The following is a 27,951-nucleotide window of genomic DNA, read 5'->3' as shown; positions in this document are numbered from 1 at the left end:
TTAAATCACTGGGTTACACTGACATGGAAAAGGACTTCGGAATTTTGGTGAACAGCAAACCAAACTGTAGAAACTAGTGTCAGGCAGCTGCTGCCAAGGCCAATAAGATAATGGGTTGCATCTAAAAGGAGCAAAGCTGCACGTGATGAGAACATAGTCCTGCCACTTTACAAATAACTAGTCACACCACACATGGAGAACTGTGTACAGTTTTGGTCTCCTGTGAACAAGGCAGACATAGCAGAGCTGGAGGGGGTTCAGAGGAGGGCAACTAAAGTAATAACTGGAATGGGTGGACTACAGTACCCAGAAAGATTATCAAAATTAGGGTTATAGCTAATAACTATGTATAAATATATCAGGGGACAGTACAGAGATCTCTCCCACCATCTATTTATACCCAGGACTGTTATGAGAGGACATCATCTGTGTCTGGAGGAAAGAAGAAGGTTTGTACACAAACATAGAAGAGGATTAAAAAAAAAAAACTGCAAACTAAGCTGCAAAAACCAGTTTCAGGCAGCTGCTGCCAAGGCCAATAAGATAATGGGTTGCATCAAAGGGGCATAGATGCCCGTGATAAGAACATAGTCCTACCACTTTACAAAATCGCTAGTCAGACCACACAGAGTACTGTGTACAGTTCTGGGCTCCTGTGAACAAGGTAGCAGAGCTGGAGAGGGTCCAGAGGAGGGCAACTAAAGTAATAACTGGAATGGGGCAACTACAGTACCCTGAAAGATTATCAACATTAGGGTTATTCACTTTAGAAAAAAGACTGAGGGGAGATCTAATTAATATGTATAAATATATCAGGGGTCAGTACAGAGATCTCTTCCATCATCAATTTATCCCCAGGACTGTGACAAGAGGAAAGAAGGTTTGTACACAAACATAGCAGAGGATTCTTTACGATAAGAGCAGTGAGACTATGGAACTCTCTGCCTGAGGAGGTGGTGATGGTGAATTCACTAAAAGAGTTCAAGAGGGGCCTGGATGTATTTGTGGAGTGTAATAACATTACAGGCTATAGCTACTAGAGATGGGTCATTGATCCAGGGAGTTTTTCCAATTACCCGATTGGAGTTGGGAAGGAAAATTGGCTTCTACAACACAGGGTCTTTTTTTGTCTTCCTCTGGATCAACTTGCAGGATAACAGGCTGAACTGGATGGACATATCTTTTTTCAGCCTTATAAACTACCGGTATGTTACTTATATTGTAGAGTGTCCAATGGGTCATGTGCTTTCAGTTTCCTCAAAAGCCACTGCTACAAGCTCACAGAGCCCGCTTTAAAATGTTGACTTGACAGTATCGGCTCCCTGTGGTTCTTTATTAATGGTTCCCAACATTTGTTGGGGTGTCGTTGTGGGTGTTATTGCTGTCTTGTGAACACTCACATAAAAGTGATGCACCAGATATCACCAAGTCATACAAAAATGAGCGTCTACACTTGCCAATCGTGCCTTCAACAGCGATAATCAACAGCTAAAGGGGTTTTCTGACGTCCCCTTCCTTCCAGAAGACGTTAAAACAATGGAGAATTCTTTATTTTTATTTTATATTCCCATACCCGCTGTTTCAGGTCCCTAGTCAAGTGGATTTGATGATATCACATGCACAATCATGTTGACAGCTGTGGCCATTCATTGGCCTCAGCAGTGAAGTGCCCCAGAGACGCATGTGACTGGAGTCTTAACGGGGATTGGTGCCTCATCGATGGAATGGAGAAGCTTTCAAAGGCAGGTTTATTTATTTGCACAGTTTGCTGGTGCTCACTAATATTGGGGAGGTAAGGGGGTCGGACACCCCTTTAATCCTCTCCCGATTTACAGACATGGCTTCTGAGATCAAGGTGCTGTCAATTGACAATTGGCCATTGTAAAGTGGTCTTTACTTTGAAAGAAAAAAATATGAAATATAAAAAAAAATTAATTTTTATTTATTTCATTTATATGGCGCCAACCTATTTCTCAGCGACGTACCGTACATTCATGTTCTAATGTTCATTAGGTAAAACTGATGTTTAATTACTCAATTCACTATTCAAATGTGGGCATAGATTTTCCTCTTTTTTTTTTTACATTTTAGAGACCTATTTTTAGCACGTATCATAAAACCTCAACATATGAACATTTTCACGCAGGGTGAAACACATACATATATATAAAGATAAACGTTACCAAATGAGATGGTGGGTGTAAAACTGCAGAGAGGAGAAAGCGGCATAAAAGCTATTAATTATTTTGTGAAAGCATTAAAATACTGTAAACCAACTTCAATAACAAGGTTATGTTTTAAAATGAAACATGCTGTTCCTCGGTTATTCAGCTATTTTTAGGTCCAGTACAAATGTAGGCACTCAAAAGTGCCACCACAGGGCACATAAGTAGTTCTCATTATTACCCACTCTATGCGTGGTCAAATGTTCTGTACTGTACACCCAGAGCCGAAGGCGCCCCTGCTGAGTACTCTTTGTGCAGAACACATAGGTGAGCTGTCAAGACCGGCAGATAAAAGTACCCGGAAATCATAATGAGGAAAAAAATATATATAAAAAAACAACAACAACATTAAGCCCGAAGGGCTCAGCTTTCTAAACCACACAAGTAGGGGAACATTAAAATTGTGAAGGCTAATTGCTGAAAATCATAGGCATATACACATCAATTTTTCCTTTCATTCCCCGAACAATTACTTTCTTAGGAATGTAACTGGCATGTACGGCAGCTCTTACATTATAGAAAGTTGCAGAATTACAGAGGCCAGGAAATTCTGTCACTCAGCAGTTTGCCTCCGCTGCTTTTGACAGAACAGCCGTACAACTACAGAAAGGAACTTCGGAAATGATTCACGAGTAGAACTTCTAATGAAAATTAAAACAGAGTTTCTCTCCGACATGGATAGTCTTCTAGATTCAATATTCCCAATTAGAAGAGTGACTAAAATGGTGGCAAGCTTTTTAACATCGAAACCGAAAGGTTTAGGGCATTTAGGTATGAATGAATCTAAATTATAAGTAAGAGTTCTGAAATCTCCAGTCTTCGAGACCACAGAGATCTAGTCACTAATGACCTCAAAAGGAAACAAAATTACTTAAAGGGGTATTCCGGTTGAGGCAAGTGATCTATCAACAAAATAGGGGATAACTATTAGATCACTGGGAGTAACACCGCTGGGGTCTCAGTGTTCAGCTATTTCTGCAAGTCCCATAGAGAAGAATGGAGCAGCAGCATACATATCCAACCCGGCAGTAGGGTTCCCACCAATCTAATAGGATAGGGCATACTGACTTGTCACAACTGGAATATCCCTTTACCCCCTTCTCAACATCCGCCGTACATGTATGGCAGGGTCTTTGAAGGTGGCGCCTGCTTGAAGTGAATGGAGCTGAAATTACACCTTCTTGCTGCTGCAATGTTGATGGCAAGCAGGTAAAGAGAAGGCAGTGCTCGCACAGGTGCTTCATTCTCCTCAAACTGATCGACGGGGGTGTCAGGACCCGGACCCCCACCGATCTGATATTGATGACCTATACTGAGGATAGATCTCAATACAGCAAACTGGACAACCCCTTTGACAAAAGAACAAGTACAAGAAAAGTGATCGTGGTAACCGAGGAACAGGTACATCGCTTTCTGCATGGACTCTTGTGTAACACATACAGCGCCACAGGACGCCTGATGTTGTTCCAACATGTTAAAGAGTAAACGGTACTTTTGACATCAGCGGTATGTAAAATATTTGAAGGCACTCAAAGAGATGAACTGCAAAAGTACATAGTGGTGAATAAACTGACAACCAGCACTGATTCATGAAAAACAGGTTGTGCCCAACAATAAGCTTGGTTTCTATAAAGGAATTGCAAATGTGGTATGTTACGTTACTAATGCTGCTGATAAAATCTATCCGGATTTTGCAACAGCATTTGTTAGTGTACCACAAAACCACCTTGTACAGAAGATACAAAGGCAGGGACTAGGGAGCCACGTACGGACGTGGGTAAAGAACTGTTAAAAGGAAGCTTGAGTGGTACAGAATCGCAGCATAAAGTCAGCAAGGATCTGTGTTCTTTTATTCATGACTCAAGTGTCCATTTTTGCTGATACAAAACTCTGTAGGATACTTTAAAACTCTGCTCGATTGTAAACTATTACAAAAAGACCTTGATGAGCTGGCAGCACAGGAAAGAACGTGCTGATAAATGTACCCAGGCCACAGTACTTGTATCACTGTATCTACATTTAATGGGATAAAACTGGGAATAACAGACCAATTAGTATTATGGTCATGTACTGGGATTCGGAATCTCTAAAAATGAAATCTGTTTGATACTGGTTAGACCGGGTTTCCCCGGTAGAGCAATACAGGGGGCATAGACAGTATGCCAAAAAGCCCAAGGTCAGGATACTCTCCATGCTGCCCGGCCCTCTCCTCTGCCGCAAAACCTAGGACATGTTTTATCTTTGTTCACATGAAGTCAACAGGTCCGCACCGCAATGTGGGGTGCACAACGCTGGTGTCTGTGTTTTGCAGATCCGCAAAACAGAAACTGCAGTGACGCGGGCTTGTGAATGGGGCTTTACGATAAAAAAAAGCTGTAAAACTAAAAATTCTATTTTTCGGCCATAACCTTTACAATAAAGATCATTTTACAGGTCTCAATGAGGTTTGACCCTCAGACCTTCTGTACAATAAACAGCTACCTTGGAAAGATGGGATTTTTAGGCGTCTAATAGCATTGCTGTTTTCGAATTAAATAACTCAAAACAGTATTTGATATCCCTGTAACCATAGTAACCCATACAATATAGTGAACACATTATTTATGGTGATTGGTGAACAGCATAGAATGTCCAGGAGAACGAGCAGACCACCACCCTGAGAGGCAAGGTCCCTGATGATGTTATGTCTAAAGGGCAGATCCTTACAAGCCTTGCCACACCTCAGATGTAGATGTGATGTCATCAGAATAGAGAACCGACACAGTGGTAAAACGGCATGCGCGTATGGAGGGCAGGAAAAGAGGCCTTACAGATAAACAATCACTATTTGTAAGTGATAATGCATTGTTTTCTGTAAATTGCAAAATGGAATACCCCTTTAAGTAGGCTGCCAGGTACTTTACAAATACTAGCAGATGCAAACATACATATCATCTGAAAAAAAGGGCTAGATGCTTATCTAATACCATTGACATTGTGAGCCTATCATATGCAGTTTGGAATCTGCTCCTAGTTTCAGGAGGTGACGTCTTTGTGCCAAGGATACGATTGCGTTCACTAGCTCATTAATCAGCACATTCCTGGGCCGATTCCCCTTTCTGTTCATGAGGGTCTCCTCTCCCTTCTACTGACAAATGGAAGTTGATGACTCCAATTTCCTGCTCTCTCCCCTGCATGTTCTCTCTTCTCTCTCTAAACAGGGCCACAGAATGTAGGATTCACACCCACCCACCAACCCGCATACTGTGTATGCTCTTTTCCCTATCTATATAATGGGTTAGTACAGCCTGTATGACCTTACTTTTCTCAAGACTTTGATGCGATGATTCTTCTGAATAGTCTGATCTGCCTTGTATAACCTCCTTCCTCTCGTTGCTGCCACTTTCAACAATGAGACAAGAAGGGATAGAGAACAAAGTGCCCACACAGCAGATTACTAACAAGATCTATGCAAGAAGAAGCAAAGCTAGCTATATGAAGGAACTGCACAGACTCTACAGCAATAAAATGGTAGGACAATTTTAATAAAGACTATTTAGAAACAAATGAACAGAATAAAATAAAATCAGTGTAAATGACCATAGCTTTTAATGCAATTTATCAGCAGGAAACATAAGGTTCTAGTTTGCATAAAAAGTACCATAGCAACACTCACAAATGACTGGAATCTTACTGACTGGGGACAGAGAAGGCACACTTAATACAGTAACTCAATTTAACAAATTGGAATAAAAACGTGCATTTTATTTTGACAGCCTGATGCCAACTATTTAATGCAGTTTATCGTCAGCCACCGGAATTTGCCTATAAGGATTCTGACTCGCATAAATATGTACTCACACATTTATAATAAAAGTGTTAGCCAAAATGCAATATCTGATTAAAGTCTATGCTAAAAATATCTGTCCCATTTTAAGACATGGAACAACCCTCACTAGATTTTCTTTCACAGCTTGTTGAAATGTAATTTTGGCTAATGTTATCATCTCATGGGTCACAATACTCGTAGCAGGCAACATGAATCATTTATAACATCATTTTGCCTTCTTAAAACCATATGCAAAGAACACAGAATACATTGCTATTTGATCTGTTCAATGGCAATATAGATATATAATAATTCATAAAGCAATGACTCATGTTTTCAGGTAAAAAAAGGATTTCAAAATTCTGTATTACTAGTCTAAATGCACCTTAGGCCTCTTGCACACGGCCGTATGGCTTTTTCAGTATTTTGTGGTCCGCAAAAAAAAAAATGACCTCTGTGTGCATTCCGTTTTTTTTTTTCGGAACGGAACAGCTGGTCCCTGATAGAACAGTACTATCCTTGTCTGTTATGCGGACAATAATAGGACATGTTCTATCTTTGAACGGAACGGAAAAACAGAAATACGGAAACGGAAGGCATACGGAGTACCTACAGTTTTCTTTGCGGATCCATTGAAATGGATGGTTCCGCATACGGAACGCAAAAAACGGAACGTAAACGGAAAAACGAGATTTTTGTATAACTTACCAGTAAAATCTCTTTCTCGCTCTTTCCTTGGGGGACACAGAAGACCTTGGGTATAGCTCATCTCCCTAGGAGGCGTGACACTAAGTAAGAACTGTTAGCCCCTCCTCCACAGCTATACCCTCAGCCTGGAGAGAGAGACTGTCAGTGGCGTGTCCAAGTAGTGAAAACAAGGCAAAGTCCAAAAGTGGAACCAACAAGCCAACTACCCAACGGGTAAAACAAACCCGGAAACCGTGCAGAGAAGAACAAAGAATGGGTGGGTGCTGTGTCCCCCAAGGAAAGAGCGAGAAAGAGATTTTACTGGTAAGTTATACAAAAATCTCGTTTTCTCGCCCAGTTTCCTTGGGGGACACAGAAGACCTTGGGACGTTCAATAGCAGTCCAAGAGGGGAGGGACCACAGCACCAAGGCGAAGCACCCGAAGGCATCAAGAAACCGCCGCCTGCAGACCAGGCGGCCCAAGGCAGCAGACGCTGAAGCCCGAGTACGCACCCTGTAGAACCTGGTAAGGTGTGCAAGGAAGAAGTGACCGCCTTGCACAAATGCATGGCCGAAGCCTAATGCCTCTGACCCAGGAGGAACCGACAGCTCTGGTGAAACGAACGGTGACACCAAAAGCAGAACCCTGCCCTTGGTGCGGCAACCACAGCAATAGCCACTCTGAGAAAGAGGAGGAAAGCCACCCTGGATGCCGTCAACCCTTCGCGCGGACCTCCTGGAACCCAAGAGGCCGAACGTAGACAAGAGTCGGAGATCTCCAAGTAAAAAACTGCAAGGTCCAAACAACGTCCAAACCGGTGAAGTGTCCGTTCCCGGGGGTGGGAAGGGGAGGACGACTGCCTCGACGAAATGAAAGACAAACACCACCTTCAGAAGGAAGGAAGAGACGGAATGGAGAACAGCCCTGTCCTGGGGAAAGACAAAAGGCTCGGAACAAGAAGGGCCGCCACTCAGGCACCCGCCAGAGACACGATGGCTACAGAAACACAACCGTACAGGACAGAAGGAGTAGAGAGAACCACTGTAACGGCTCCAAGCGAAAGATTGGAGCGCCAAGAGCCCAGTATGTAGGTCCCAGGGCGGTACCGGAGGGCAGCACAAAGGAACCCAAGAGCCGCTCCACGGAAGAAGGTCCAGACAGGCCCAGAGGGCCGGGGAACGCTGAAAGAAGAAGGGCAGCGCTGACACCTGATACTTCAAGCGACAGAGTCCCAGTCCCAGTTCCAGGCCGGACTGGAGAAAAACAGAACCATGGAGAGAGAAAGGAAGAGCGGGGGAACGCCCAGCTTCCCACAGAACCCCAGGTAAAAACCTAAGTCCTCCAACAGATCCTGGACGAAACATGGCCAGGAGCGAACACTAGCGAGCCCACTAGAGTCGCCTGGGCAAGAGGGTGAAAACCCAATGATCAGGCGCAGACCAGTAACACGGGTAGAACGGTCGGTAGAACTGGTCCCGCCGGCCCCCGAGCAAGTTGTCCCGGATCCACCCTGAGTGGGGGAGCAGAAGGACAAACGGACAGGAACCGAAGGGTCCGTCCAGCAACCGCCAGATGCCAGGACAAGACAGGCTAAAACCCAAGCCGATGCAGTCACCACAGGAAGACGGACTACAGTCCCGGTGTGGGAGATCTGAAGACAATCTTGGCAAAAGGCAGTCCTCCCAAGCTACCGAGAAGGTAAGTCCATAGCAGAAACATTGCCTAGAATTGAAAACAAAAAAAAAAAAAAAAAAAACGCAATCTGCACCCAGCGGGAGGACAGAACGCCGTAGACCCGGTAACTAGGTACACAGCTAGTACAACCAGTGTGGACAAGGGGGACTCAAAGGGAACACCAGTACCATCCACATGAACAACCACGCTCTCCCCCGAGGGAAGGGCAGTGAAGGAACAGCCTCTGAAGCGCGGCCGGAACAGAAGCCACATCGGAGTGATCTGTACCGAGTGGGAGCCAAACCGACCGGCAAGAAAAGGCGGTCGAGACAGAGGCCGGCATAGGAGTGGGCAACAGAGAAGCCATAGAACAGCTCAAAAGCAGCACACCGCTACACTGAGACACCCGGTCCACCGCCTTGAATACCCTGAAGAACTCAAGGCGGAGGTCCTCCGGACCTGGGTAGGCGAGCACCCAAGAGAAGTTGGGTGACCTTCCCAAGAAGAGCAGCCCGAACCTGGTAGCAGATCAGACTGAAGCACCGAGGGCGCCAACCGGAAAGAATCATACCACACTGCACCCGAAGAGGAGGAAAAGGTACTAGGCGAGGGGACCGTAGTCCTGCCAGAGCCAACATAAAATGCGAAGGGCGCTGCAGACAGCACACTCGACCATGTGACCACTAGCGCAGGGAAACAATGCTGCGGAAGGACGAATGGGTACGTATCTAGGAACCACGAACACTCCCCGGGCGGAAGGGCCAACGAAATGAGTGAGTACCACCCAGCTCGGTGCAGTAGCGAGCAGCAGAGCCCGTCTACTTAAATATAAGGTATTCATCTGTTGCTTATTGGACAACACCTTAGGCTCACACAGGTGGACAGAATGATCTCCTTAGAGAATAGTGCAAGGCTTGCTGCAAACACCGTCTCCCAAGAGAAAAAGTATGTCGCAGGGGGAAAGGAGGCATACGTACGAGTAGCCCCGTAAGCAGTGAGAAGGCTAACCCACCTACGGGACGAGAAGGCATACACGGCCCAAACAACGCACAAGAACGTCCGCTCACTGCAAAAATATCACTCAGCGAAGAAGGCCAGCCACAGAGTCCCACAGTATCTACGGAAGTGCAACTGAAAAGGAGTTATGCACAAGACTAGTAAGGTATGCGATAGAACGCAAACTGACCTCCTCGAAAGGGGGGGACATGTACCTGGCAAACTGCAGTCAGCAAGAGTGCAAGGGCCCGCCCCAAAAAGGGGGTGATGCCCAAGGTCGTAACTACGTCAGAGAAGTAGGGCATACCCTACTTCGCCCAGAAGGGCGCCATGCACATGGCCACACAGTATCCAGCAGGAACGCAGGAGGTCCACCTAGTGAAAGGGGGGTCATGCACAGGGCTATCCTAGCATTAAGTGAGTGTGCAACAATTCACCCAACACCGAAATTTTGTGAGAGTGCAACTACTCCACCAATGAAGGGGGAACATGAGCAAGTCCAGCACAGCACATACAAGGACAGCCTTGAATCCCGTGAGCGTGCAAAATTCCGCCCATGGAATGAGGGGTGGTCACGCACAAGGCCAGCACCGCATCCAATGGGAACACAAGCGTTCCACCCATGTTAGAAGGCCATGCTCAAGGCCAGCAATGTATCCGGTGAGAGTGTAGTATGCCGCCCAGAACACGAAGGGTGAGGGGGGGACATGCACATGGCCAGCATCGCATTCAGGGAGAGTGCGAGCAGCCGGTGAAAATGTGCGTATGTCACCTAAAGGAGGCATGCCCATGGCCGGCAGCGAATCCAGTGAGAGTGCGTACACCGCCCACGGAAGAGGGGTCATGCATATGGCCGGCAGCGGATCCAGAGAGAGTGCAAGCACCCCGCCATGCATAGGGTTCATGCACCTGGCCAACAACGTACCGGCGAGAGAACAACCACCGACCGAGGGAGTGTATGTATGCCGCCACCAGGGAAGGAGGCATGCCCAAGGCCGGCAGTGAATCCAATGAGAGTGCATCATACCGCCTATGGAAGGTGGTCATGCACATGGCTGGCAGTGAATCCAGTGAGAGTGCCGAATGCCGTCCACAGAAGGGAGTCATGCCTATGGCAGGCAGCGAATCCAGAGACAGTGCGGCGTTCCGCCTAAGGAAGGGGGTCGTGCACATGGCCAGCACCGAATCCGATGAGAGTGCAATATTCCGCCTAAGAAGGGGGTCATGCACATGATCGGCAACGAATCCAGTGAGAGTGTAGCGTTCCGCCTATGGAAGGGGTCACACACATGGCCGGCAACGAATTGCCGTGTTCCACCTATGGAAGGTGGTCGTGCACATGGCCAGCACCGTATCCGGAGAAACTGCAGTAGGCCGCCAATGAAAGGGCGATCATGCACAAGGCCAACCCGCAGTTAAGGAGAGTGCAGTATCCCGCCAGGAGGGGGGTCCTGCACATGGCAGGCACCCTACAGAAAAGGCCGCATGCACTGACCAGCGCCGTAGCGCGGAGAGGGCAAAAAAACCGCCTAGAAGGGGAAATGACCCTGGTAGCGCCGCAGCCGGGGAGCGCGACACCATGCCACCTATGGAAAGGGGGCATGTATACAGGCAGCACTCTGAGATGAGGCTGCAGTGTCCTGCGCAGCCCACAAGTCATATTAATAAATAATTTAATTTCTTTTTTTTTTTTTTTTTATTATTTATTATAACCCAGCCTCACTGAGGCAGAAAGCCACACAGGCCCATCGGAAGCCGGCCTGTACCCAAGGGGTTAACAGGGATCCGGCCTGGGGGTGGCACTGCGATCCTCTGGGGGCGGGGGAACCTCCAGGCGGGAAGATTCGCGCCCGGAGAAGTTCCAGCCCCCTCCAACAGAGGCCCGAATTTTGCGGCCTAGCAGGCAGTGAAGCCGGGGTCTAAATTTTTAGCGGCGCCCGGCTGACCGGGGCCGCACAGTATTTAAAGTACCGGCCGGGCCTACGGAGCGGCACATACCGGCCGCGGGTGCCCACCCCGCGGGCCGGAAGAGCTGGGGACCCGGATAGAGTGGGATCACTGCCGCGAAGTGTCGCCCAGGAGGGGAACAACATTTTGCGGCGCCCGGCCGACCGGAATGTTCCGACGGTCGGCCGGGGGCTGTTGAGGCATAGCGCTCATTTGTAGGCCGCGGTGCCCACCCGCTGTCGGAAGCGATGACCCGGCAGCCATTTCACCCCTGGAGCGGGCCCTTGGCCTAGAACAGCGCTCCATATGGCCGGCAGCCACAACCACCTTGCCCTTGGACCGGTGCCCGTGATGGGTCAGGGGCAGCAAGGCGCGGGCCCTCTGGCCCTGAAGCAGTGGCCGGTAAGAGGGAGGGGGACCCTGAGACCGGGTCTGTGAGGGTGGGAGGCCTGCATAACCCCTACGTCAGGGGCAGCTAGGTGCGAACCTCTGCAGCTCCCCAGGCATTCTTCTTGTCAGGGAGAAGGGTGCCAATGTCCTATGGAGGGGAGGAGAGGGAGCAGAATGTCGCCCTGTGGCCGCCAGGGGCCAGCCTAGGACTAGCAGGGACAAAAGGGTCCAGAGGCCCTGTCAGTATGGGGGTCAGGCACACAGGAGACCGGGGTGGGGGGGGGGACGTAGGGCTGGAGAAGCCAATCTCTCACCACAGCCGTCTTCACCCTCGGTCCGTTCCAGCAGGGTCGCCCCTTCAGCTACTGGCACCGTAGTGGCAGGACGCTGGAAGAGGGACTTGGCGTGCGGGCGACCCTTGCGCTGGCGGGATGTAGGGGAGCTGGGCTGCCCTGATCCACCTTGCCTTCTGTGGGGGAGGCAGCAGTGCGGATGACCGGCACTGGCGCAGCTCGACCCCGGGAGAAACAGAGAGGTCTAGTGCGTCTCTGTTGTCCCTGATGTTCTGGAACAAAAAGAAAGGAAAAAAGTAAAAATCTAAAATTAAAACAAGGAGAAAACAGCCCTGCAGAGCAGGGAGTGTCTTGCCTCCTTGGACACTAAGCTAAAAACTGACAGTCTCTCTCTCCAGGCTGAGGGTATAGCTGTGGAGGAGGGGCTAACAGTTCTTACTTAGTGTCACGCCTCCTAGGGAGATGAGCTATACCCAAGGTCTTCTGTGTCCCCCAAGGAAACTGGGCGAGAAAAACGTTTGTGTGCAAGAGGCCTTAAGTTGACAAAGTAAAATCAAAGAATCCTCGAAACACAGGTCTAACATTAATGTGGTCCACCAATTAGGAACACCAAAATTATATGCACATCAGTACCTATAGGGCAGAGATGCTCAATCTGCGTCCCTCCAGCTGTTGCAAAACTACAACTCCCAGCATGCCCGGACAGCCTACGGCCATCAGCCTACAGCAGGACATGATGGGAGTTGTAGTTTTACAACAGCTGGAGGGCCGCAGGTTGAGCATCCTTGCTATAGGTGATAATTAACAGCAACCTGAACCAATGATGAAATATCTCAGACTACCTGTAACTATATTGTGGTCACAACTTCTCTCCTTTGGGAGATATAGGTGTTAGAAAGTGTCTGGAGTGAAAGCAGCTGAAAGTAATCATGCGATTCTAATTTTGTTTTAAGGCTTAAATTGATAGATTAAAAACAAGATTCCCAGCACAACACACACAGATTTAAAATCAGCCTCCCCCTTCAGCTGGCTGTGATCTCTGCCAGCCTGGAGGAGCTGACTGGTTGCGGGGAGGAAAAAAAAAAAATTCTAAAAATGATATAAAATTAGCAACATTATAATCGTAATGACCCACAGAAGAAAGTTATGTTATTTATAACAAACAGTGAATGCCATAAAAAAAAAAAAAAAAAGTTATTTTAGCCTTGAGGACCAGTAAGTTATTTACTTAGGGGTTAGAAATTAACTTGTGTCCGCCGAGTTGTGTGCCAACTATATTTACTTCACACAAATTCAAAATCCACAATTTAAAAAAAAGTGACATTTTTGGGAGGGTTTTCCAATTTTAATGTGACTGTAAGGGGAAAAGAAGTGAGAACTCTCACTATCTCCTGACAAGTGACAAAAACATAAGAGATCGAAACCAAATTGTCAAAACAATTTGGATATTAATATGTATATTTTATATGGTACTATACATACAAAACATGAAAAATCACAATAATTTACATTCTATCACAAAAAAAAAGTTGCGTTTTTCTTCAGCACCGTGGAGGAGAAACAGATTTAGGAATTAGTGTTCGGTGCACTGGACAGTACACTTGAATTAACATTTCATCTGAAATAACTTCTCACTTTGGAGTGGTTGAGACTGTAATTAGTCTGGGCAGTTTCACCTACCACAGATTGTTCAGGTCGCGTTCCCTTCCATTGCTGGTAGTTAAGTAAAGATTGAGTGCAACGGTGCAAATCAATATAAGACAGGCAGAATTACTCACACAAATTAATAAGCACAACTCCCAATGTCTCATGACACACACATCAATACTTACCTTCCAGAAAAAGTAAGCGTACAATACATGAAAATGTCAGCTATCTAGTTTGTATTCTCATGGAAGTCTCAACACAAATGGTGAAATTGCACCCAGAAATTAATTACTAACTATATGATGGCATAGAGAAAACATAATTTTCCTTTATTATATCCATCCCGGAAAGTAGGGTGGCGGGCAAGTATACGCCAGAACCAAAACCCATTACACCCTACTTTGCTTTTGTTCTCCCTATGATGTGCTAGCATTCTTCGGGGCAGGGAGATTAGGCACCAACTATCGGACAGAAGCGCATAGGCGGTATCCCCTCGCTATTAATAATATAGCGTCTGCACTAACCAACCATATTGGGCACTTGTGGCAATAAAATTGCAGCAAAAAGCAGCATGGACATCTAGAATTTAGGGGGTCATTTATTTATCTAAAACGCCAGCCTTAATGAACCCCTATATCTGGCGGTGGATCCACCGAAGTTATGAAGAGGCGCCGGCCTCTACCAAAGCACGGCCAGTCCCTTGCTGCTCAACGAGGCAGATTTTTTTAAATGAATTTGATTTGTATAAAATCGATAGTTCTTCTCTAGCAATTTTTTTTATGGCTGCCCAAGAACAAGAGCTAAGACACACTTTTAGATAGGTGTTATATTAACGATTAGGCTTACCTCTCGGTCCATGCTCTCCAGGTCCTCTTTACAAAGAGTATACAAAGGCATAGTTTCAGACATGCTCGGCTGGCGCTTTCTCCGGGCAGGGCCAGACTGCTCCTCCTCGGTACTCTCCGTAGGCAACTCTTCATCATCAAACATTTGCTCTTCATGAGGCTGAACTACTCTGTCAACAGAAACATATTCTCAGATTTAGATGCATGCCATAATCTCAACACACTGTATGTGTTTCACCTGTAGGAAAAAAAAGGGGGGGTTGTGCCAAATGGTTCTGCTCGCAGGACACGTACTGTGACACTTGACAAACTGCTAAAAAAAATCAAACATGACCCTTCAACTCTGCATCACGTGTCTGGTCAGATTTATTTTGGTAGTTTCAGTTATGGTTTTTCATTGCGCAGATTATTTTTTTTCTTCGCACTTGTTTTGCTAAACATATATTTTAGAAAAAGGAGGTGAAAAACTATAAAAACCCTGAAATAATTCTTCATTTCACTTTGACAAACTGAAAAGTCCCAAGACAAACCTTTTCCTTTACCTTATCAAATATCACTCTTAGGTTCCGCAAAGATCTCCTGTTCTGGTGGCTGGATTACACGGATGGACATTCATAATCTGTCCATTGCAGTGGCTGACCCCCCCCCCTCACCACGGCAAGACCATCAAGGAAAGCGGATCCTCCACAGGCTCTCCCAGCCGTTTTACAACTTTAAATCCTGCACAGGTGGCAATTTGCATGCTAAGTGTCCCATGCAGACAGACATTTTTTTTTTAATTTTTTTTTAGAAAGCCACAGGTTAGGTACAAATACAATACCAAAAAGCGAAGCGTCACAAACTCCTGATTGTTAGTTGGCAGTGTAGAAGCACAAGAACAAATGGTAATATTTAATTTATGACAACTGACCCACCCAGTGACTTAAAGGGGTTGTTCGATAATTAATTTTGATGACCTATCAGATCGATGGGGGTCCGACATCCTGGACCCCCTGGATCAGCTGACAGGCGAGGCTGGCGTTACGTGAGCACTGCTGCATCTTCCTAGGCCATGTGATGTCACCGTACATCGTCACATGGCCTAGTTGCAGCTCATCCCCTATACAATGTACGCTGCTGTGTTGAGCAAATCGATCTTCGGATCCAAGATCAGTAGTCAATTCGCTCAAAAGCCTGTAGAGATCCATCTTTGTACAGTATTCAAACGTATGGGCTCAGGCGAAGGAAATTCGTTATCAACGAAGTCTCGCGGGACTTCGGTGAATAACTTCGGGATTTGATTTGTGAACTTGAAAACCACTTTAAAACTTGGATCCGAAGTGGGCTTTAGTACCGAGGTACCAGCCGGTACTGAAGTCGACTTCACATTACTGTTTTAAAATGGATTTCAAGTTTAAAAATCGAATGCCGAAGTGATTTGCGAGACTTCGGTGATAACTAATTTCAATTCGCGGGAGTCCATACATTTTAATGCTGTATAGAGACAGATCTCCATACAGCATTAAAATGAAGTTTTGAGGGAATCGACTTCGGATCCGAAGCTCGATTCACTGCTGAGCTCACAAGAGATCTGGAGAGCGCGGCAGCTCCCTGAAACAGCCGATTGCGGGGGTGCCGAGACTCAGACCCCCGCTGATGTAATAATGATGACCTATCCTGAGGATAAGTCATCATTAGCCATTCCTGGATTACTCAGTTAAATAGTGGTAAAAGAACAAAATATTTAGTGACCATGCTACTACAGCACAAATTCTGATTGGTGGTTACACTTTACACAGGCCCCCTCCAAATAGGGAATAATGACGGCGACTCGCCAAATAGCCTTCAACAGGATTAAACAAAAAACACACAACACACAAAAATGTTATTTAAAAGCTTAGTTTGTTTAATCTACCTTTCAAGGAGTCTGCCAGCAGCTTTAACTATGCTAAACTGCTGACAGGAGCAGCAGAGGTCAGGAAAACTACTCAGGAGTAGTGTGAAGGTGTTTTATTCTGCCACATTTATTCTGCTCCTGCAAGTGCCCAGGAGGTGGAGCTTTACTGTGAATCTCTCTGCACTTAGCTGCTTCACAGTACCTGCCCTCTGAGTGGCAGATGCACTGGTCTCCTGGTTGGATGCTACAGATGTCACTTAAAACAGAGGGGAGGGGCTGTGAAGTGACCGTTACTCCGTGAAGCTTTGCCTCCTGGGCACTCGCAGAAGCAGAATAAAACTTCATATTCACACTACGACTGATGAGAAAAGCTCCACAAACGGTAGGTTTTACCAGCAATTTTCTTATGTCTGCCCGTGAATTATTTGAATTACTATGTCAAGAAAGATTTTTTTAAAAGGACAAAAATATTATTTTCTCGTTTAGTTGATTTACTATTAACACAAACCAGATCAAACACCCAAACGCATGGCCTGCATGAAACAATTCCATATAAACAGCACACAATGAATACATCTTTTAATTAACAATGTTTATTAAATGACATGTTTTGCAAATGTGCACAAAAGAAGAAAGCAGAACCCCCCCAATAAATGGGATGCCATTACGCGTTAACTGTGGTGCTGCCTTACGGTTTCATATACCTGAAGGATGAATGCTCTCCATGGACATTTAGCGAAGAAAAAGGTGCCTGTATATATGGGGGATGACTGGAACTTTGTGAAGCTTTCCTGATGAGTTTGCCAGTTACTGGGTCATACTGCCGCACTTCTGGACCTGGTTGTGTCTTCGGATGGATTGGGGTTGGGTGAAAGAGTGGGGTTTGAAAAGCGCTAAGAATATCTGGAAAGGTGGCTGGACTAATGGCTCTGTAGGGAAAAAACAAAAGGCAGACATTAAAAAGATATATGTAAAAAAACAAATCCTCTAGCAAAAGGAGTGACCTGGGCAATGGTGCCGTAAACACAATTCCCTGATGCACAGGCGAACGGAAGCCTCATGCACACGATCACAAAGTGCAGACCGGCATATACATGGGCTGAATAGTACAGCAGGCTATATTATTGTGTATGACAAAAATCTGGAAAGAAGGCTCATTGATACCAAGTGATGAGATTGATGGAGACTATTAAACAATTCTGCTTTTACAGCCCAAGGCTCATGCACATGGCCGTATCAGTCTTTTGTCTGCATATCAGTTGTTTTTTTTCCACCCTCATCAATATTAAGAGCGATTTGCATCTGGTTTGAGGGTTTTAAAAATACAATGCACACAGGCAAGAAAAAAATTGTTGTGTGCATGGAACCCAAAAGGTATACATGACACTTCTCTGTAGCACATGTACACATATTTTTACTTTTGAACCTCATCGCACAGTTTTCCATTGGGAATCAATCAACATTATAATTCATCAACTTTGGGGGGAACAAGGTGTTAGTAGGGAAACAAAACATGGTGATCTGGACTCATGCACACAACCATATATCCAGTCTGCATTTTTGACACCTTGGATGCAGAACCATTCATTTCAAAGGGTAGCAAAAGATGTGGACAGTACACTATATGCCAGAGGGATGGCCAACCTGCGGCTCTCCAGCGGTTGTAAAACTACAACTCCCATCATGCCCTGCTAATAGTTGTAGTCAGTCTGGGCACGCTAGGAGTTGTAGGTTTGCAACAGCTGGAGAGCCTCAGGCTGGCCATGCCTGCTATATGCCGTTTGCAAAAAAAAAAAAAAAAAGAGATAGAACATGTCCTATTCCTGTCCGCAGTACATAGTGCTGGACTTGCGGAAGGCCGAAAACACGGGAGGCACGCGGCCGGTATCAGTGTTTTGCAGACTGCTAAAAATGGATGCAGTTAGCCTAACACACCAACTAACCTGTGAATAGTCCATTGTACTAGAAATAAAAAAAAAATATTACTTTGGTAGGCCAGAGCTATATACCATTATGCAGGATTTAGGGCTGAATCTCCCTTTGCTGGAAAAAAAGCATGCTTTAAAAGGGTTATCCAACACTAACAAATGCTCCACCATATGCCAGGCCCCTCGCACTGATTCTACTTACCTGGCTCCCCACTCCCTGCGCCGCTCCTGGACCCCGCAGCCCCGCGAGGGGTCCGCCATGTGGGGGAGCATTTGTTAATGTCGGCTAACCCCTTTAACGATTTGAATTCTGTACAGTATTCGGAGGTAGGAAAAAAATAACTATTCCACCACTGCAGTTTAGAAGAATGTGTCAGCTTTCCTGACATGCCGTTTTAGTAAATAAGGAGATTTTTGTATAACTTACCAGTTAAATCTCTTTCTCGCTCTTCCTTGGGGGACACAGACCTTGGGTATAGCTCAGCTCCCTAGGAGGCGTGACACTAAGTAAAACTGTTAAGCCCCTCCTCCACAGCTATACCCTCAGCCTGGAGATAGAGGCTACCAGTTGCGTGTCCAAGTAGTGAAAGGATAACAACCAATAACGGAAACAACCAGCCAGCAACCCAACGGGGCGCCAGACCATAACCCTGTAACCAAACACAGAAGGGTGGGTGCTGTGTCCCCCAAGGAAAAGCGAGAAAGAGATTTAACTGGTAAGTTATACAAAAATCTCCTTTTCTCGCCCATTTTCCTTGGGGGACACAGACCTTGGGACGTTCAAGAGCAGTCCAAGAAGGGAGGGACCACAAACCCAAAGCGGAACACCACCAGAGCATCAGGAAACCGCTGCCTGCAAAACCAGGCGGCCCAAAGCAGCATCCGCTGATGCATGCGTATGCACCCTATAGAACTTTGTGAAAGTGTGCAGAGAGGACCAAGTGGCTGCTTTGCACAACTGTTCAGCCGAGGCCCGATGCCTCTGCGCCCAGGAAGCTCCGACTGCTCTGGTGGAATGAGCAGTGACGCCGAAAGGCGGAGGTCTGCCCTTGGCTCGATAAGCCTCAGACACCGCCAGTTTAATGAAACGGGCAATAGCCACCTTGGAGACCGCCAACCCTTTGCGCGAACCCTCCGGAACCACAAACAGGGAGTCCGTGCGCCGAAAGGACCGGGTGACCTCAAAGTAAATCCTCAACGCCCTGACCACATCCAGACGGTGCAGTTCCCGTTCTCTGGGGTGGGAAGGAGAGGGACAGAGCGACGGAAGGACGATGTCCTCATTGATGTGAAAGGCGGAGACCACCTTTGGCAGGAAAGTCGGGACAGGCCGAAGCACAACCTTATCCTGGTGGAAGATCAGGAAAGGTGCGGAGCAAGAAAGAGCCGCTAACTCCGACACCCGTCGGAGAGACGTGACGGCCACAAGAAAGATGACCTTGCAGGACAGAAGGCGAAGGGAGACCTCCCGTAAAGGCTCGAAGGGGGCTGATTGGAGCGCCGAGAGCACCACATTCAGGTCCCAGGAAGGAACTGGAGGGCGGTACGGCGGAACAGAGTGAGCCACCCCTTGTAAGAAGTTCTTAATTGGCCCTAGAGGGGCCAGGGGACGCTGGAGAAGAATAGACAGCGCCGAAATCTGACCCTTCAGAGAACTGAGGCACAGCCCCAGGTCCAGACCCGACTGGAGGAAGGACAGGATTGTGGGAAGAGAAAACCGGAGAGGTGGGATGCTCCGGGACTCACAGAACCCCAGATAGGACCTCCAAACCCGATAGCAGATCCTAGAGGATACGGGCTTACGAGCCCGGATCATGGTGCGGACTACGTGCGCGGAGAAACCCCGTCGCGTTAAGACGGCGGTCTCAATAGCCACGCCGTCAAACGTAGCGAGCCTAAATGCTCGTGGAAGATCGGTCCCTGAGAGAGAAGGTCTTCCCTGGAGGGCAGTGGCCACGGTGCGTCTGCCAACAGCAACATTAGGTCGGCGTACCAAGACCGGCGGGGCCAATCCGGGGCGATTAGAATCGCGGGGACGCCCTCTGCCGCGATCCTCCGAAGAACCCGTGGCAGGAGGGGAAAAGGAGGAAAGACGTACAGAAGGGAGAATTCGCGCCACGGAAGGACGAGCGCGTCGGCGCCGTATGCCTTCGGGTCCCGTGCCCTGGCCAGGTATAGGGGGACCTTGTGGTTGAATTTGGAGGCCATGAGGTCCACGTCGGGGCGACCCCAGCGAAGACAAAGGGCTTCGAACACCTCTGGGTGCAGGGACCATTCTCCCGGGTCGATGGTGGACCGGCTGAGGAAATCCGCCGCCCAGTTGTCCACCCCCGGGATGTAAATCGCAGATAAGGCCGGCACGTGCGTCTCCGCCCAGAGGAGAATGAGGGTCACCTCTTGCATCGCTGCAGCGCTGCGAGTGCCTCCCTGATGGTTTATGTATGCCACAGCCGTGGCATTGTCCGATTGGATCCGAACAGGGTGGCCCCTCAGCAGATGGGTCCAGTGTCTGAGGGACAGAAGAATCGCCCTCAGTTCCAGAATATTGATTGGAAGTCTGGACTCCGATAGAGACCAAACGCCCTGGACGGACCGGGGAGGGAAACCCCCCCCCCCCCCCCCACCCCCGTAAGCTGGCATCTGTGGTAATCACCAGCCAGTTCAGTGGAAGGAAGGACTTCCCCCTTAGAGGGATATGCAACCACCAGCCGAGGGAAGCCCGAGCCAGGGGAGGCAGAAGAAAGGTCCTGTCCAGACTCCTCGGTGATTTGTCCCAGGCCGACAGAATTGCCCTCTGAAAGGTGCGGGATCGGAATTGTGCGAACGGCACCGCTTCGAAACAGGCAACCATCTTTCCCAACAACCGCATGCTGGATCTGAGGGAAGGGCGGTGATGACGGAGGAGACTGCGAACCGACCCGCGAAGGGCCAGACGCTTGTCCGACGGAAGGCGGACCTCCGCCAACTCTGTATCCAGGAGCATCCCCAGGAAGATCAGCCGTCTGGAGGGGGTAAGGGAAGATTTGGGGTGGTTGATAATCCAACCGAACCGCGTCAGGGTCTCCAGAGTGAGTTCCACACTGCGGGATGTCTGAGAGAAGGAGGGTGCCTTGACCAGGATGTCGTCCAAGTATGGGAGAAGAAAAACACTTCTTGAACGTAGAAGGGCCAAGACAGGGGCCAGGACCTTGGTGAACACTCGAGGAGCCGTCGCCAGACCAAAGGGAAGGGCGACGAATTGGAAGTGATCGTCCCCCACCGCGAAGCGCAGGAAGCGGTGATGACATGGAGCAACCGGAACGTGGAGGTATGCATCCTGAATGTCGATTGAGGCCATGAAATCCCCTCTTTCCAGGGAGGCCACTGCGGACCTGAGAGACTCCATCCGGAATCTCTGCAGTCGGAGAAAACGGTTCAGGCGTTTTAGGTCCAAGATCGGACGCACTGAGCCTTCCTTCTTGGGAACCACAAAGAGGTTCGAGTAGAACCCCCTGAACCTTTCCGTCGGAGGCACGGGGGCGACGACACCCTTGTCCATTAGAGAGTGAATGGCCGCGAAGAAGGCGGCCACTCGTACGGGATCTCGCGGAGGACGGGATCGGAAGAAACGGTCTGGCGGAATGGACGCAAATTCGATTTTGTATCCGCAAGATACAATCTCGAGCGCCCATGCGTCTGAGATGTGGGCCCGCCATACGTTCCTGAATAGGAGAAGGCGGCCCCCCACCCGGGTGGGTGGGGGCGCACCTTCAGGCAGAGGGCTGCTGGCCTGTGGGAGCCCGTGCAGGCTGGGACTTGCGCCAGGTAGGTTGCGTCCGAAAAAACGGCTTCTTGCGTCTATCCTGGGCTGGGCCAGAGGAAGAAGAACTGGCCGCGGGTCTAGACCCGGTGGGCTTGCGAAAGGACCGAAAACGGGATGAACCAGCGCGACCACGGGGGGCGCCCATTGGCCTGGACTGGGGGAGGTGAGTACTCTTCCCACCCGTGGCCTCTGATATAAGTTCGTCCAGACGGGTTCCGAACAGGCGGGAACCCGTGAATGGTAGGCCGGCCAAAGAGCGTTTGGAAGTGGCGTCCGCCGCCCAAACCTTCAGCCAGAGTTCCCTCCTGACAGAAACTGCCAGGGCAGAGGAACGGGCAATGAGGGCACCCGCATCAAGGGAGGCCTCACAGACGAATTTTCCGGCCTGAACAATTAGTTGGGCTAAGGAACGGAGGTCCTGAACAGGGACGTCCGACCCCAACTCCCGTTCCAGTTGCAAACCCCATTCAGAGACCGCTTTGCCAACCCAGGCGGAGGCAAAGACCGGTCTAAGGGCCGAACCAGAGGCAGTAAATATGGCCCTGGAGAGGGATTCCGTACGACGGTCCTCAACAGACTGGAGGGAAGATCCGTCCTGTACAGGAATAGTAGTGCTTTTGGACAGGCGAGCCACGGGAGGATCAACCTTAGGCGGGGATGTCCACGTGGTCACAGAATCCGCTGGAAAGGGATAACAAATGTCCAGCTTTTTGGGTGTAATAAAGCGGACGTTAGGCCGAGTCCAAGCCTTGGATACCACAGAAGAAAAATCAGCGTGTATGGGAAAAACCTTGGAGGCCTGTTTGGGGCGGAGAAAGGACACGCCGGCCTGTTCAGAGCTGGGGGGGTCATCGTGTAGCTGAAAGGTATCACGGATGCTAGTGACAAGATGCCCCACCGCGGACGCTAATTTGGACGGAAGCTCTGAGTCCATGTCCACGTCCGAATCCGCCAGTTCTCCCTCAGAAAGCGTATCCCTTTGAGAGGATAGACTTGACTGAGCTCGCACGCATGGCGGAGAGAGCGAAGCATCTGGAGAAGATGTGCGCTCAACCCTTGAACGTTTCTGAGTATGCCGGGCCCTGGAAGATTCGCTGGGAGGCAGGGAACCAGTGGGGGCGGCAGAAACGGTAGTCCCAGCGGGTGCGACAGGGATTGTGGCAGCCTGCGGGAGAGGCGGTCTATCCACGAGACGGCCCACTACGTGTGTAAGGCTTTCCACCGCCTGAGACAGAGACCTAGCCCAGTCAGGGGGTTCAGAGGCACCGGGGGGCGCAGCGGGAAGCGGGCCCTGCACCGGGGCCTGACATGCAAGGCAATGCGGCTCAGATTGCCCACGCGGAAAAAGTTCCTTACAGGCGGTACAGGCATGGTACCAGGGTTTGGGGGCACCTGTGGGATCTGACATGCTGAAGTGTGGTTGTACTCTAATATAGAGACCACAAAGGGTTATAGCAGCTATGACCAGGAGGGTTAGGAGAGGGTTAACTGTCCTACCAGTGCCTCAGAAGAACGTCAGGAGATGGCCCAGATCAGCAGCAGCAGAGAAGCAGTGAACAGCAGTGAGCAGCAGAGAGCAGCAGAGAGCGCCCACAGAAGCCGAGCGATGTACACAGGAGGTTAGAGTCCCCCACCGTGTCCCAGCTTCCTGTCAGGAGTGAGGAAGCGCGGGAAACCTCAGCAGAAAGCGCGGGGAACAAGCTCCGCCCCCTCCAGCGCTTGAAATGTCTCCTGTGAAGGAGAACGTAGCTCCGCCCCCAAAATGACGCGCGCGTAAGCCCCGCCCCCTGCCGGGACCGCTAAGCCCCGCCCCCCGTTCTCGGCGGGAAGGGGGAGAGAGAGAAGAGAAAAATGGAGTCAGCCCCGAATGAGGGGGGGGGGGGGGGGGGCGAAAGATAGCAGCGTGGGGGGGCTGAGGATGCTGCTGTGCTGCATTGTCCTGCTCAGAATGAGCGACCACGGGTGCCCCCCTTACCCAGCGGGGTAGATGCTGCAGATAGGGACGGGGTATGGGCTGGAATAGCCATCTCACCGTCCGACGTCTTCACCCTCAGTCCTTTCCAGCAGGGTCGCCCCTTCAGCCACTGGCACCGCAGTGGCAGGAAGCTGGAAGAGGGGCTTGGCGTGCGGGCGAGAAAAAGTAAAAATAACAAGGAGAAAACAGCCCTGCAGTAGCAGGGAGTGTCTTGCCTCCTTGGACACTAAGCTAAAACTGGTAGCCTCTATCTCCAGGCTGAGGGTATAACTGATAGAGGAGGGGCTTAACAGTTTTACTTAGTGTCACGCCTCCTAGGGAGCTGAGCTATACCCAAGGTCTGTGTCCCCCAAGGAAAATGGGCGAGAAAATTGTATTCCCAATTAAACAAATCAGAATCATCTTTTATCACAACTATGCTTTGTGCTATTCCTCTATTAATCCCTCTAGAAATTTAAAAATACATTAACAACTAGATGTTACCAAGAGCATGCATCCATGCACAGCCTGATACTGTCAACTGACTGGATAGTGGGGATCGACCGATTATCGGAAGTACCAATATTTAAATCGGCAGATATTCAGGATTTTGTAAATTATCGATATCGGCATCTAACATTGCCGATATACCGATAATGCGTATAAAGCGAATACTAGTGTGCACTAGTATGCATCGGGCGTCGGGAGCGGGGAAGAAGAGCAGCAAGCGCTTCCGATACTCACCCTCCCTGGTCTTCTTTGATGGGGCCTGAGCTGCACTGTCCTGACCCCATACAGCGTCAGGACGTAGTGCGCGCACTATGACCTGATGCTGCACTTTGTGAGGTGACAGTGCAGCGTGGGCTGGAGAACACAGGGGAGCGAGAGACGCCGGACCCGGAGATGAAGAGGAGCTGCGGCGCAGGAGAGGTGAGGAGTTTTTTATTTTATTCATCTGAGGTCTGATAGGGGTTAATAATGGTTTGATCTGAGGTCTAATAGGGGTTAATAAAGTCAGTGAGGAGGGGATGGTGTGGAAATTGGCATTCGGCACTAGTATATTATAAATGTAAATTATAAATTGACTACCAACTAAGGGCTTTATTAATTTATAATTTACATTTATAATTTACTAGTGCCAAATGCAAATGTCCACCACCTCAGTGACTATAAACTAATATAATATATATTATAAGATATAAAATATCGGTATAAATTATCGGCTATCAGCCTGAAAATTCAGAGATTATCGGTATCTGCTCTATAAAAAAAAAAATAAAAAAAATATTGATCGATCCCTACTGGACAGTGTCAGAATATACAGAGCCGTATGCCCAACTTAAAACATTCAGTTGTCAACTGTTTTATACTTTAAATTTCTAGTAGGAATAAAAGGAATAGCCCAAAACAGAGTTGTAAGAAAAATGATCCAGCATTACCCTCAGGACCCAGACATGTAACACGGTGTATTCAGAGATACCTCATCCGTTATGTAGACTACAGCTATATAGGTCGATGTTTTACATTACACGGATCAATCATAAGAAGGGAACGGATTGCACCAACCTCTGAGATTTCAAATAATCTTCCTTCAGCGGAAACAGTTGTTCTTCTACCCTTTCCCATCTTTCCAGACAGCTCCAAAGCCAATCAGGGTTGACAACATGAAGGCGTTTGCTGTTCTGTGCTTGCCTGACTTTCTCAGTACCTGGAAATGAAAAGCAAGATAAACTAAAGAACATCTGTCAGCAGGGTCAACCCCAGTAAACTATTTATATTGTCTGGTAAGGTTGATCCTGCTTATTAAAATGATACCCGTCTTGTAAAAAAAATAGTTGTGAAGGAAAACCACTTTCATTCTTTATGCAAATTAGGGCTTCAGTGCACGGAGGGGCAAGGGCCTAAGGCTGGCCACACCTCTCGGTGCTCTGACATCATCATTTGCATCAAGAATAAGTCAGATTTTCATAAGAAAGAGATTTGATTAATTTACCATTTTCGTGTGTGACAATTAGTTTTTTTAGAAGTCATCATTTTTAATTTTTTCTTCTGGAGTGCTATTTCCGTCCTTACCATAGGACGTGGTGACACCACAGGAGCCCAGCACTGACTGTAGTCTGGCTTCCACTGTAACAGTTGGATCAGAGGCATCTCCAATCAAGACTAGGCAATTACACATAGACTCCCTAACACCACCAGTCTCACGTAAAGACAACTGCAGAGTGCCGACACGTTGCCATGGCAGCCCAGGACCTAACAAAGGCCCACACGCCAGCCATGACTATATGTCTATTAGGGCTCATTCACACAACCGTAAGGGCTCCCAGCCCGTACTGCGGACCTCAGATAGAGGTCCACAATGCACAGGCACCAATCACACTTCGGAGTGTTTCCGTGGGCTTCCGATCCTTGCCTCCACACCGCAAAAGATAGGACATGTCCTACCGTTTGCTGTACCTCGAGGATCGAGTGCATGCGGCCAGTGCCTGTATATTGCGGACCCACCGTTTGTGGTCGGCAACACGGGCATGGAGCCCTTACGGTCATGTGAATGAGCTTTTAGACTGTGCCGCAGAAACAACCTAATAGGCTATGATGCATCGGTATACAAGGTACTGTACACTAATACATTCTGAAAGTGATTTTCCCTAGTGAGAGCAAAAAAATAAATATACTTTTCCATAAAAAAAGTGGTTTCATTTTGTAAAAATGGTAAACCCCCCCCCCCCCCATATTTGGTATTGCCAAGTTCACCACAAAGCGTATAATAAAGATAACATAGTATACTGCCCCATGACCAATGTACAAAAATGCACCAAATAAAAGAATAGTTTTTTTCCCCCCTATCCAAATCCCCAAAAAAGAATTACTGATAAATGTTGATCAAGAAGTCTATGTACCCCAAAATGGTACCGTTCTGGTTCTTGGAATGTAGTGATATAGACCAGGCATGCGCAACCTGCGGCCATCCAGCGGTTGTAAAACTACAACTCCCACCATGCCCTTCTGTAGGCTGATAGCTGTAAGCTGTCCGGGAATGATGGGAGTTTTAGTTTTGCAACAGCTGGAGGGCCACAGGTTGAGCATGCCTGATCTAGACTATTGTTTCTTCATGACACGTGCTGCTATTGTGCAATTAGTAAAAAAAAAACAAAAAAAAAACTAAACTATACATATTTGGTATCAACATAATCGTACTGACCCATAAAAGAAAATACAATAGCTGAATAGCTTGTTTTTTTCCATTACATGTCAAAAAAATAAGTTGATAAAATTATATCTTCTCTAAATGATATCACCAACAACTACAATTTTTCGCACAAAAAAAATTAAAAACAAAAAAAGCACTAGCTTCACATCTGCGACAGAACAGCCTGCCGTAGTTCTCCAGATCTGGCATGGCAATATGCTGGGATTCGGCCGGACAAAAATGTCAGCACGCAACAGTTTTTGTCTGGCCGATACCCAGCATTCTCTGCTGGATCAGCCAGCTGTGCCGCACATGTGAAACTAGCCTAATCGTCCTTAGGGTCCATTCACACATCCGTGTTTTGCAGATCCATGGATCCGCAAAACACGGACACCGGCAATGCGCGTTCCGCATTTTGCGGACCGCACATCGTCGGCACTATAATAGAATATGCCTAACCTTGTCCGCAATTGGATAAGAATAGGACATGTTCTATTTTTTTTTTCGGGAATGGAAATGCGGACCCGGAAGTGCGGGTCCGAATTTCCGGACCCGGGCAGCACATCGTGCAGCCCCATAGAAATAAATGGGTCCGCAATTCCGTTACGCAAAATGCGGAACAGAAACAGAACCCTTAAAATTGATAATAATCTAGAATTTTTTTATTATTATTTTTTTGTAAAATCTC

General features: G+C 48.1%; 1 protein-coding gene across 2 annotated transcripts in view; it reads right to left on the bottom strand.

The window, feature by feature from the left end:
- CTDP1 (CTD phosphatase subunit 1) overlaps nucleotides 1-27,951 on the bottom strand; it is a 110,868-nt gene that overhangs the window by 34,452 nt on the left and 48,465 nt on the right. For both annotated transcript variants that reach the window (XM_044293363.1, XM_044293362.1), the window contains exons 9-11: nucleotides 25,640-25,781; nucleotides 17,094-17,318; nucleotides 14,515-14,683 (exon numbers count right to left, since the gene is read on the bottom strand). In XM_044293363.1, coding sequence (XP_044149298.1) covers nucleotides 14,515-14,683; nucleotides 17,094-17,318; nucleotides 25,640-25,781 — 536 coding nt within the window. The remainder of the gene's footprint in view (nucleotides 1-14,514; nucleotides 14,684-17,093; nucleotides 17,319-25,639; nucleotides 25,782-27,951) is intronic.

Source organism: Bufo gargarizans, chromosome 5 (genome assembly GCF_014858855.1).
Source record: "Bufo gargarizans isolate SCDJY-AF-19 chromosome 5, ASM1485885v1, whole genome shotgun sequence".
In the NCBI taxonomy this organism is placed as follows: domain Eukaryota; kingdom Metazoa; phylum Chordata; class Amphibia; order Anura; family Bufonidae; genus Bufo; species Bufo gargarizans.
This window is presented reverse-complemented; position numbering and strand designations above follow the sequence as displayed.